The sequence below is a fragment of the Aotus nancymaae genome, unplaced genomic scaffold, assembly GCF_030222135.1.
Source record: "Aotus nancymaae isolate 86718 unplaced genomic scaffold, 86718_ANA_hifiasm-v0.15.2.pri h1tg000067l, whole genome shotgun sequence".
Lineage (NCBI taxonomy): Eukaryota > Metazoa > Chordata > Mammalia > Primates > Aotidae > Aotus > Aotus nancymaae.
The window spans coordinates 6,871,660-6,884,126 of NW_026988482.1; the positions used below are offsets into that span (position 1 = coordinate 6,871,660).

The following is a 12,467-nucleotide window of genomic DNA, read 5'->3' on the forward strand; positions in this document are numbered from 1 at the left end:
TTTGTTCTAAATTCCCAGCAATGGTTTTACTAGCTTAAAGTGCGTGGACGATTTTCCAAGTTTTAATATGTAACATATTTACCCTTTGCCCTTCAAAAAAATTATACCAGCCTTCATTATCACAGCTATGTGAAACAAAAGTGAATTCCTAAAAAGGTTGCAAAGTGTTGACTTTTATTTTTTTAGGCATTTCACTTTATTTTTGTTACATTATCAGGTATATTAAGGTTTTAATTTTGATTTCTTCATTATGATTAATAATTTTTAAGTTCTAAGTATGCTAGGAACCATTCCAAGGAGTTTATCTATATAAAATTATATTTTCTCTAAGAATAGTTTAAATAAACTCTCAATGCATGAAAATATAAAAACCAACCCTCAGTATATTAAATATATCATTAAGATAAATTTTTATATTTCCAGATAATAAATCATCTCATTTCACAGGGTAGAAAGGCACAGATAATTAGGCCAAGAAAAAAAATAAGACTTCTTGATTATCTGATTGTTGTACATAAAAAGAAATTAATTCAAAGAAGTAATAGCTTCTTTTGTTATTGAGAATTTTTTTTTTTTTAGGATTAGAAGGTTCATTTAACCTATATCTCTTTTTTTTAAGGAAAGGAAATAATATTGGCTTCCTATATCGTTTTCCTTAAAAACAACTCTGTGGAACTCCTAAAACGTTCACTGAAGGAAGTGGAATGATGAGATGCAAAATGACAACAACTTTTTTTAAGCAGTTAAGAAAAGCAATTAGTAAATGACCTACCTGCTCTTGCCAAGCACATAAAACTGATGAATACGTAGAATCTCAACATGGAAACTGGAGAGATCGTGTGTCACATTCACAAGAATAATTTACTTCGAAGAGGCTTAAGAGTTTCCCCTGTGGGTTTTGCTCACAGCGAGCTCAAACGACTCATTCAGAGGTGTGGTGACAACAGGAAGTTCCCTAGGGACTGACAGCAGGAGGTCCCAACCCTTTGAGGATCTTTGACTCCTCCTCTTTTTAATGAAAGGTTAGTTACTATCTACTTTACACAATTTTATGCATGTCATAATATTATAATCTGCATTTGCTGAATGATGAGTTCAGGATAGTTTCGTTCTTTGTGGGCGTTTATTAGTTGTTTGGCTTGGTGGCTTGGTGTGTTGAAATCAAGTGTGATTGAGATATTTTCCCCTCTGGTTCTTGTGAATGAAATAACAAATCCAGTTGGTAGTCTATTGGCCTGTATATACAAAACCAGTTTTTAAGTTAATTCATACACTCATTCATCATAGGGGAGCCTTTAGATTTTATTAAGAACATTCATTAGGTTCAATTATATATCTACATTTGCCAAAACATATGTATGCTTCAGATTAAAGGAAACCTTTTTTGGTACTATATCTCTTTATTTTTATTTCTTCCTATTTAGAATTTCTGCCTCTCCAATAGTTCTTTTTAAAAAAGGAAAAATAGGCCTGCATGGTGGCTTACGTCTGTCATCCCAGCACTTTGGAAGGCTGAGGCGGGTGGGCTTGAACCAGGGAGGCAGAGGTTGCAATGAGCCTAGATCGCATCACTGCACTTCAGACTGGGCAACAGAGGGAGTGTCTCAAAAAATAAATACATAAATAAAAGGGAAAAATAAAGACTGGGCGAGGTGGCTGACACCTGTAATCCTAGCACTTTGGGAGGCTGAGACGAGCAGATCACGAGGTCAGGAGTTTGAGACAAGCCTGGCCAACATAGTGAAATCCTGTCTCTTTTAAAAATAAAAAAATTAGCTGAGCATGGTAGCTCGTAGTCCCAGCTCGGGAGGCTGAGGCAGGAGAATCGCTTCAACCTGGGAGGCGGAGGTTGTAGTGAGCCAAGATTGCGCCACTGCACTCCAGCCTGGGCAACAGAGCAAGACTCCGCCTCAAAAAAAAAAAAAAAAAAAGGAAAAATAAATGAAAAACTTTTAAATAGAGAGCAATGCCAGAATCTACCTACCTCAGTGTTAGAGGTAACTGAACTTACGCTGCATAACAAGGTAATTTAATTCCCTTTCTGGTGAGAGTGCTTGCCACACTAACTCAGGCTTCTGGTGGTCTGATGAGCTTAAAAATAAATTAATATGCTGGGTTCAGTGGCTCATGCTTGTAATCCTAGCACTTTGGGAGGCTGAGAGGGGCAGATCACTTGAGCCTAGGAGTTCCAGTCCAGCCTGGGCAACATGGCAAAAAACCATCTCTGCAAAAAATACAAAAATTCTTTAGCATGCCTGTGGTCCCAGCTACTCAGGAGGCTGAGGTGGAAGGAGCCCGGGAGGCAGGAGATTGTGTGAGCCAAAATCATGCCACTGCACTCCAGCCTGAGTGACAGAGACTCTGTCTCTAAATAAATAATAAAGACACAACTTAAGATTACATTTCATCCAAAGCATCAGGCAAAAGCAATTAGTCATTTAGCACTGTTTACCTATGTATGGGTTTATGAAGTAATAGTACCACTCATATAAGTTTATCTATTAGTTCTCTTCATGTTCCCACCCCATTTAAATAGCAGGAGATTCCTTTGCTGGAAGTAGATTCTAGCAATGCTTCCCAAGGAGTCAGTAAGTCAGAATCACCTGGGAGCTTTTAAAAGTACTGTGATGCCAGGCATGGTGGCTCACACCTGTAATCCCAGCACTTTGGGATGCTGAGGCAGGCAGATCACCTGAAGTCGTGAGTTCAAGACCAGCCTGACCAACAAGAAAAAGCCCTGTTTCTACTAAAAACACAAAACTCACTGGGCGTGGTGGCACATGCCTGTAATCCCAGCTACTCGGGAGGCTGAGGCAGGAGAATCACTTGAACAGGGGAGGCAGAGGTTGCAGTGACCTGAGGTCACACCATTGCACTCCAGCCTGGGCAACAAGAGTGAAACTTCATCTAAAAAAAAAACTGTGTGCAGATTTCTGTGTCACATTTCAGACCTAATGAAATGCCAAGACTAACTAGGGTTGATCTATTACACTAACCTTGGTTCAAATCCCTTGTCTCCCATTAGCTTAGTTGTGTAAACTTACGCAAAACATTTACGTTTTTTTTTTTTCAGACAGAGTCTGACTCTACCATCCAGGCTGCTGGAGTGCAGTGGTGCAAGCTCACTATAACCTCAAACCCCTAGGCTCAAGTGATCCCCCTGCCTCAGCCTCCATGGAACTATAGGCGTATGCCACCATGCCCAGCTAATTTTTTTTTAACTGTACTGATGGGATACTTGCTACATCCCAAAGGGTTGGGATTACAGGCGTGAGCCGCCATGCCTGACTCAACATTTAGGTTCTTTTTTTTTTTTTTTTTTAAGAGACAGGATTTCACGATATAGGTCAGGCTGGTCTCGAACTCTGAACCTCAGGTGATCCACCCGCCTCGGCCTCCCAAAGTGCTGGGATTACAGGCGTGAGCCACTAGCCCGGCCCAACATTTAGGTTCTTAAAGTCTGTTTTCTTAGCTGTAAAATGAAGATAATAAAATCACACATTTCACAGAGTTGTTACAGGGAATAAATGAGTTATTACAGCTGAAGTTCTTAGCACTGTGCTAAGGTAAGCGCTCTGGTGACTTGGTAACTACTGTTATTATCTGACCGGTCACACATCTGCATGTTTCTTTCCCAGCAGAAGACAGGCTGCACAATGTTGACAAGAGAGACGCAGATGGGATTTTTAGGACTGGAGAGCACCCTAAGCCTTGATGCTTCAGGTGAGAGACCTCGGTCATCGCTTCAGTCTGTTTTTGGTTTTGGTTTTGTATCCTGCTTAGAGAAATAAATTAAGGAACTGTGAATAAAAAAAAAACAAATAGGCCGGGCACGATGGCTCACACCTGTAATCCCAACACTTTAGGAAGCCAAGGCAGGCAGATCACCTGAGGTCAGGAGTTCGAGACCAGCCTGGCCAACATGGTGAAACCCTATCTCTACTAAAAATACAAAAGTTAGCCAGGCGTGGTGGCACATGCCTGTAATCCCAGCTACTTGGGAGTCTGAGGCAGGAGAATCACTTGAACCTGGGAGGTGGAGGTTGTGGTGAGCTGAGATCGGGCCACTGCATTCCAGCCTGGGCGACAGAGTGAGACTCTGTCTCAAAAAAAAAAGCCAGACACAGTGGCTTACGCCTGTAATCCTAGCACTTTGGGAGGCTGAGTTGGGTGGATCATTTGAGGTCGGGAGCTTGAGACCAGCCTTGACCAACATGGAGAAACCCTGTCTCTACTAAAAAAAAAAAAAAAATACAAAATTAGCCAGGCATAGTGGCACATGCCTGTAATCTCAGCTACCCGGGAAGCTGAGGCAGGAGAATGGCTTGAACCTGGGAGGCAGAGGATGCAGTAGGCTGAGATCATGTCATTGCACTCTAGCTTGGGCAACAAGAGCAAAACTCCATCTCAAAAAAAAAAGAAAAGAAAAACCAAATAGATGGCCTGTTAGCCTATTTTTTGCTCAGCTTTTGTTTAGAGAAAAATTTGCTTTTATTGGTATAAGCTTTACTAGTTGGTTTTTTGTTTTTTTGCTTTTGTTTTGTTTCAGTTTTTTGTTTTAGATGGAGTCTCCCTCTATCACCCAGGCTGGAGTGCAGTGGCGCAAACTCGACTCACTGCAACCTCCGCCTCCAGGGTTCAAGCGATTCTCCTGCCTCAGTCTTCTGAGTAGCTGGGATTACACGTGTGCGCCGCCACACCCGGCTAATTTTTGTATTTTTAGTAGAGATGGGGTTTCGCCATTTGGTCAGGCTGGTCTCAAACTCCTGACCTCGTGATCTGCCTGCCGCAGCCTCCCATAGCGCTGAGATTATAGGCGTGAGCTACTGTGCCCGGCCAGCTTTACTAATTTGAAAACAACTGCCCGCTGGAACAAATGGAGACTTGTTTCACATCTCTTTGAACAATCTGTTAGGGAACGCCTTGCTCCCTGTTCAGTCAGTGTACTTGCCTGATAAATATTTGTTGAGGTCCTATCAGTTTTAAGTACCATGCCAAGTGCTTATCTACACAGAGCCAGTGTACATTTTCCTAGAAACTATGCAATCATTTCTGCTGGGAAGACTCTTCGTGTTACTTTTTGTTGTTGTTGTTTTTGAAACAGGGTCTCACTCTGTCCCCCAGGCTTGACTCGATCACAGTGCAGTGACTCGATCACAGCTCACTGGTCTTGAGAAGTGGGATCATAGGCACATGTCACCATGCCCTGCTAATTTTTTAAATTTTTTTGTAGAGATGGGGTCTTGCAATGTTGCCCAGGCTGGTCTCAAACTCCTGACCTCAGCCAATCCTCCTGCCTCAGCCTCTCAAAGAGCTGGGATTACAGCCATGAGTCACCATGCCTGGCCTCTTTGTGTTACTATTAATGATTTTCCTGCTGGTGGGCACAGAAGGTCTCTAACTTTTGAACTTAAGGCATTCAGAACAGCACAAAAATCAATGGAGAATCCGTCCCTTATTTTATTTATTTTTTTTTGCAATAGTGAGAAATAACAAATAAAGGAAAATGTAAAACATTCCCAGGAATGGGAGAGAGGAGAGGCAGGGAGGAGAGGAGAATGGGTAAGACTGTAAAAGAATCTTTTAGTTGGCCAGGTGTAGTGGCTCACATCTGTAATCCCAGCACTTTGCGAGGCTGAGGCAGGAGGATCACCTGAGGTCAGGAGTTTGAGATCAGCCTGGCCAACGTGGTGAAACCCTGTCTCTACTAAAAACACAAGTATTAGCTGGGCGTGGTGGCGGGTGCCTGTAATCCCAGCTACTTGAGAGGCTGAGGCAGGAGAATCACTTGAACCCAGGAGATGGAGGTTGCAGTGAGCCGAAATCGTGCCATTGCATTCCAGCCTGGGCAACAAGAGCGAGACTCCCTCTAAAAAATTAAAAATTAAAAAATTAAAAAAAGAGCCCAGCTCGGTGGCTCACAGCTGTAATCCCAGCACTTTGGGAGGCAGGCAGATCACAAGGTCAGGAGTTCGAGACCAGCCTGGCCAATATGGTGAAACCCTGTCTCTACTAAAAACACAAAAATTAGCCAGGCGTGGTGGCACTCGCTTGTAGTCCCAGTTACTCGGGAGGCTGCAGCAGAAGAATCACTTGAACCCAGGAGGTAGAGGTTGTAGTGAGCCCAGATCATGCCACTGCACTCCAGCCCCGGCAACAGAGTGAGACTGTGTCTCAAAAAAAAAAAAAAAAAAAATCACCTTTTAGTGATGAAACAGTTATGTATCTTAATTGTGGTAGTGGCTATGTGGCTGTGGACAGGTGATAAAATAGCACAGAACTACACGTACCTACATGTGAAACTGTAAATGAGGTCTGTGGATTGTCAAACCAGGTCAATTTTTTTTGTTTTGTTTATTTTTATATTGATTTTTTATTTTTGGGGACAAGGTCTCACTCTGTTGCCCACCACAGCCTCCAACTTTTGGGCTCAACTGATCCTCCACCTCAGCCTCCTGAGTAGCTGAGACCATAGGCACAAGCCGCTGCACCCATTTCTGTAACTTTCTGAGAACCAATAATTCTTCTTTTTACTTTTACTTTTTTTTTTTTTGAGACAGTCTTGCTCTGTAGCCCAGGCTCTGTAAACTCCGCCTCCCAGGTTCAAGCTCTCCTCCTGCCTCAGCCTCCCAGGTAGCTGGGATTACAGGCCTGCACCAGCACACCCAGCTAATTTTTGTATTTTTTAGTAGAGACAGGGTCTTGCCGTGTTGGCCAGGCTGGTCTCAAACTCCTGGACTCAAGTGATCTATCCTCCTCGGCCTCTCAAAGTGCTGGTATTACAGGTGTGGGCTACTATGCCTGACCCAATAATTATTCCAAAATAAAAAGTTTTTCAGGCTGGGCGCAGTGGCTCCCACCCGTAATCCCAGCAATGTGGGAGGCTGAGGTAGGCCGATCACCTGAGGTCGGGAGTTCAAAAGTAGCCTGGCCAACATGGTGAAAACCTGTCTTTGCTAAATACGCAAAAATTAGTCAGGTGTGAAGGCGGGCACCTGTAATCCCAGCCACTCAGGAGGCTGAGGCAGGAGAATCACTTGAACTCGGGAGGTGGAGGTTGCAGCGAGCCAAGATTGTACCACTTCATTCCAGCCTGGGTGACAGAGCAAGACTCCATCTCAAGAAAAAAAAGGTTTCCACAATTTTAAAAGATGAGTCAATTCCTAATCATTTGAAATAATTTATTCAAAGGTACTCTAATGAAAATGATTTCTTCATTTCCAATCATTTAATTTCATTTAATCAAGATTTTCTCAATCCTATGACTCTCCTGATTATAACTCAAGAATACCACAGTTTTCTTAGTTTCCAGTCTAGTATTACGTATGGCTTTTTCTTCTTTTTTTGAACCTAGAAATCACTTGCTACAGAGAGCATATTTACAAGGTACAGGCAAGCTTCCAAATGCGTGGACAGGAAAAACAGGTATGAAGTGTAATGCAACTACGAGGTTTTATAACTCTCATTTGTTTCAATAGCCAGAAAAGGTGACCTATGTCCCCACCCGCCCAGGTCTAGGCTCCAGGCTGGTCTATGACTCACTATATCACCCTTTGTCTTCCCGTCCACGTCTGTGACACTGCCATTTCTCACTTGCAGGCCAAGTTTGGAAAGATAAGTGGGTTTCCTCAATTCATATCCTGCAAAGACATAAGGGTAACTTTCCCCAATTCCATATATTTGTTTCATTTAATCATTCCCTCATTTATTGAACATTTCTAGAGCTTTCAGTGTAAGAAATAAGGAAGAAATAGGACATGCTCCTTTCCTCAAGAAGACAGACACATTAACAATGAAAATGATAATAATGCTAATCTAGGCCAGCATAGTGGCTCACGTCTGCAATGCCAACAGTTTGGGAGACTGAGACCAGCCTGGCCAATATGGTGAAACCCGGTCTCTATTCAAACTACAAAAATTAGCCAGGCGTGGCAATAGATGCCTGTAATCCCAGCTGCTCGGGAAGCTGAGGCAGGAGAATTGCTTGAACCCTGGAGGCAGAGGCTGCAATGAGATGAGATTGTGCCACTGCACTCCAGCCTGGACAACTGAGCGAGACCCCATCTCAAAAAAAAAAAGCTAATATAGAGACACGGACACAAATTCTATAGGCGAACAGAGGGGAAAACAATGATATATAGGGAATCTATAAACCTCTCGGAGGAGGTGCCCTTTTGGTTTGGGTTCCAAAAACTAGCTAAGTGTTCATGAGGTACAGAAGATGGGGGAAGGGCATTCCAGGCAAAACGAGAAGACCAGGAGGCATGAAAGCATGAAAGAAGTGCAGCTTGGCTGAGTGCAGTGGCTCATGCCTGTAGTCCCAGCAATTTGGGAGGCCAAGGAGGATGGATCACGATGTTCAAGACCAGCCTGGTCAAGATGGTGAAAACCCGTCTCTACTAAAAATACCAAAAAAAAAAAAAAAAAACAGGCGTGGTGGTGGGTGTCTGTAATCCCAGCTACTCAGGACACTGAGGCAGAGAGTTGCTTAAACCGGGAGACAGAGGTTGCAGTGAGCTGAGATTGTGCTACGTACTCCAGCCTGGGCAACAGAGTGAGACTTCGTCACAAAAAAAAAAAAAAGAAGAGCAGCTTCAGAGTTTGGTGTGTATGAATAGGGAAATGATAAAGTAATTTGAAGATAGGTTGTGAAGAACTTCATAGTCATGCTTAAGATATTGGATTTTACCTTCAAGGTGGTAGGAACCTGATAATCTTCTTGTTAACTCATTTATAAGTTAATATGGGTTTTTTTTTGAGACAGAGTTTTGCTCTTGTCACTCAGGCTGGAATGCAATGGCATGATCTCAGCTCACTGCATCCAAGGTTCAAGTGATTCCTCTGCCCTGCTTCCTGAGTAGCTGGGATTATAGGTGTGTGCCACCACGCCCAGCTAATTTTTGTATTTTCAGTAGAGATGGGATTTCACTATGTTGGTCAGGCTGGTCTCAAACTCCTGGCCTCAGGTGATCTGCCCACCTCAGCCTCCCAAAGTGTTGGGATTACAGGGGTGAGCCACCGAGACCAACCAGTATGTTTTATTATATTATGATACAAATGAATATAATGCAATAATACATAACATACACTACATAATAAATATCAAAGATAACATTTATATGTTAACTTATTAACATTATTATACAACATTTTTGGTCATTTATTACAAAACAAGAAGGAAAGGCTGGGCATGGTGGCTCACGCCTGTAATCCCAGCACTTCAGGAGGTCGAAGCAGGTGGATCACCTGAGGTCAGGAGTTCAAGACCAGCTTGGCCAACATGGCTAAAACCCATCTCTACTAAAAATACACACACAAAAAAAAATTAGCTGGGCATAGTGGCGTGTGCCTGTAATCCCAGCTACTCAGGAGGCTGAGGGAGGAGAATTGCCTGAACCCCAGGAGGCGGAGGTTGCGGTGAGCCGAGATCACGCCATTGCACTCCAGCCTGGGTAACAAGAGCGAAACGCCGTCTCAAAAAAAAAAAAAAAAAAATACAAAAATTAGCCAGCCCTGGTGGCCCAGGCCTGTAATCCCAACTACTAGGGGGCGCTGAGGCAGGAGAATAGCTTGAACCTGGGAGGTGGAGGTTGTAGTGAGCCCAGATGGCGCCACTGCATTCCAGCCTGGGCAACAGAGGGAGATTGTGTCTAAAGAAAGAAAAACAACAACAACAAAAAACAAAACACAAAAACCAAGAAGGAAAAATCTATTTAAGATTAAAATCTGGCTGGGCATGGTGGCTCACACCTGTCCATTCAGCACTTTGGGAGGTGGAGGTGGGTGGATCACCTGAGGTCAGGAGTTCGAGACCAGCCTGGCCAACATGGTGAAACTCCATCCCTACAAAAAATACAAAAAATTAGCTGGCTGTGGTGGCGTGTGCCTGTAATCCCAGCTACTAGGGTAGTTGAGACAGGAGAGTCACTTGAACTCTGGAGATGGAGGTTGTAATGAGCAGAGATCATGCCACTGCACTCCAGCCTGAGTGACAGAAAAAAACTTCATCTCAAAAAAAAAAAAATGAAAATCTACTTAAGAAGTATTGTTCATGGCATAGAGCTACCATGACTTCTTTACAGACAATGTATCAGATACAATCAATGCAAGTCCACCCTTTCAGTTACTGCTTGTTTTCAGAGTGCTGCACAGAACATTTCAAGGAGACCACTCTAACAAAGCCAGCACAGACACTAGTAAGACAGAGACAAAACATTGTTTCTTACTAAAAATTAATTATTTCATTTATTTTTTTGAGACAGAATCTTGTTTTTTCTCTCAGGCCGGAGTGCAATGGCACGATCTCCGCTCACCACCTCTAACTCCTGGGTTCAAGCGATTCTCCTGCCTCAGCCTCCTGAGTAGCTGGGATTACAGGTACGCACCAGCACTCCCAGATAATTTTTTGTATCTTTGGTAGAGACGGTGTTTCACCATGTTGGCCACGCAGGTCTCAAACTCCTGACCTCAAGTTATCTGCCTGTCTCAGCCTCCCAAAGAGCTAGAATTACAGGTGTGAGCCACCATGCCACCTGGCCTAAAATTTTAAAGTAGAGATGAGGGTCTCACAATGTTGTCCAGGCTGGTCTTGAACTCCTGGGCTCAAGCAGTCTTCCTGCCTACACCTCCCAAAGTGTTGGAATTACAGACATGAGCCACCGTATCCAGCCTACTAAAAGTTTTTTTTTTTTTTGATTTAATGCATCCAACTAAAAAAGGGTGGGTTTTTTTTTGGTTTTGTAATTTGTTTTTTGTTTTTTTTTTGAGACAGGGTCTCACTCTGTCACCTAGGCTGGAGTGCAGTGGCACCATCTCGGTTTACTGCAACCTCTACCTCCCAGGTTCAAGTGATCCTCCCACCTCAGCCTCCCAAGTAGCTGGGTCTACAAGCCTAAATCACCATGCCCAGCTAGTGTGTGTGTGTGTGTGTGTGTGTGTGTCTGTGTGTGTGTCAGAGAGAGAGAGAGACAGAGTCTTACTCTGTAGCCCAGGCTGTAGTACAGTGGTGCAATCTGTGTTCACTGCAACTTCCACCTCTGGGGCTTGAGGGATTCTTGTGCCACAGCCTCCTGAGTATCTAGGACTACAGACGCACACCACCATGTCTGGCTAATTTTTTTTTTTTTTTTTTTTTTTTGTATTTTAGTAGAGATGGGTTTTACCATGTTGGCTAGGATGGTCTCGAACTCCTGAGGTCAGGTGATCTGCCCTCCTCAGCCTCCCAAAGTGCTGGGATTACGGGTGTGAGCCTGGGCAACATGGTGAAACCCTGTCTTTACTAAAAATACAAAAATTAGTCAGGCGTGGTGGCAAGGGCGCCTGTAGTCACAGCTACTTCAGCCACTTGGGAGGCTGAGGAGGAAGGATCGCTTGAGCCTGGAAAGTCAATGATGTAGCGAGCCAAGATCGCACCACTGCACTCCAGCCTATTTGTCAGAGTGAGACCCTGTCTCAAAAGGGGAAGAAAATTGAGGATTTCCATATGCTCTATATTTTAAATCGGACCACCCCAAACAAATCTCCCAAATTTGGTGAAAATCAATCCAACCATTTTTAGTCATTTGGTAATAGAAAAAGATAGAAAATCAATTTGTAAATTTACCTTTCTTAATAAATAAGAATATAACATTTCCTTCCTTAACAATAGCAGAATTCAAGACAAGAGAAAACAAGAGAAATCATCCTACAAACAGCATAAGTTAACAAGATGAAAAGTAGAAGCAGAAATGTCTATTGCAACCGTGTGAGAATGATCAGCCCCTAGAAAGGACTGTAGTTCTGGGCTAGGCACGGTGGGTGGCTCACACCCATAATCCCAGCACTTTGGAAGGCCAAGGTGGGTGGACCACTTGAGACTCAGAGTTTGTGACCAGCCTGACCAACATGGTGAAACCCTGTCTCTACTAAAAATACAAAATTAGCTGGATGTGGTGGCAGGCACCCGTAATCCCAGCTACTAGGGAGGCTGAGGCAGGAGAATGGCGTGAAGTCAGGAGGGGTTGCAGTGAGCCGAGATCATGCCACTGTACTCCAGCCTGGGTGACAGAGGGAGACTCTGTCTCAAAAAAATAGGAAGGATTGTAGTTCCTATAGGTTTGTAAAGAGGAATGAGCAGATCTGTGAAAAATGTAGGATACAGATCAGGCAAGTTAAAAGATTTATTAGATATGAGAAGGAAGGAGAGGCAAGAGAAATCTTAAGCATGAGCTAGCTGTTCCAGGCACTGAATAGGCCCTTCATATACATAAACTCCCCTCCTCTCCCCTCCCCCTGCTCTCCCCGTCCCCACCTTCCCCTCTCCCACTCTTCCTCCCTCCTCCCCCCTCCTCTTCCCCTGTCTCCCTGCTCCCTCCCTCCTCCTCTTCCTCCTCCTCCTCTCCCTCAACCTCCCTCCTCTGGCCTCCTCTTCCCCCTCCTCCTCTCTGTCTCCCTTCCCCCTCCTCCTCCCTGTCTCCTTCCCCCCCTCC

At 43.9% G+C, this 12,467-nt stretch overlaps 1 protein-coding gene and 1 long non-coding RNA gene across 2 annotated transcripts in view; one reads left to right on the top strand and one right to left on the bottom strand.

The window, feature by feature from the left end:
- Positions 1–1,017, bottom strand: part of LIPH (lipase H) — a 54,629-nt gene extending 53,612 nt beyond the window's left edge. Inside the window, exon 1 of the mRNA XM_012457761.2 lies at positions 773–1,017. Within this exon, the coding sequence (XP_012313184.2) occupies positions 773–821 (49 nt within the window). The 5' untranslated portion in view covers positions 822–1,017. The remainder of the gene's footprint in view (positions 1–772) is intronic.
- LOC135270795 (uncharacterized) lies at positions 623–10,320 on the top strand. Its single transcript, XR_010338940.1, has 4 exons — positions 623–1,022; positions 3,642–3,723; positions 7,355–7,425; positions 10,283–10,320. It is a non-coding gene; the product is annotated as an uncharacterized LOC135270795 (long non-coding RNA).
- Positions 10,321–12,467: the final 2,147 nt, after the last annotated feature.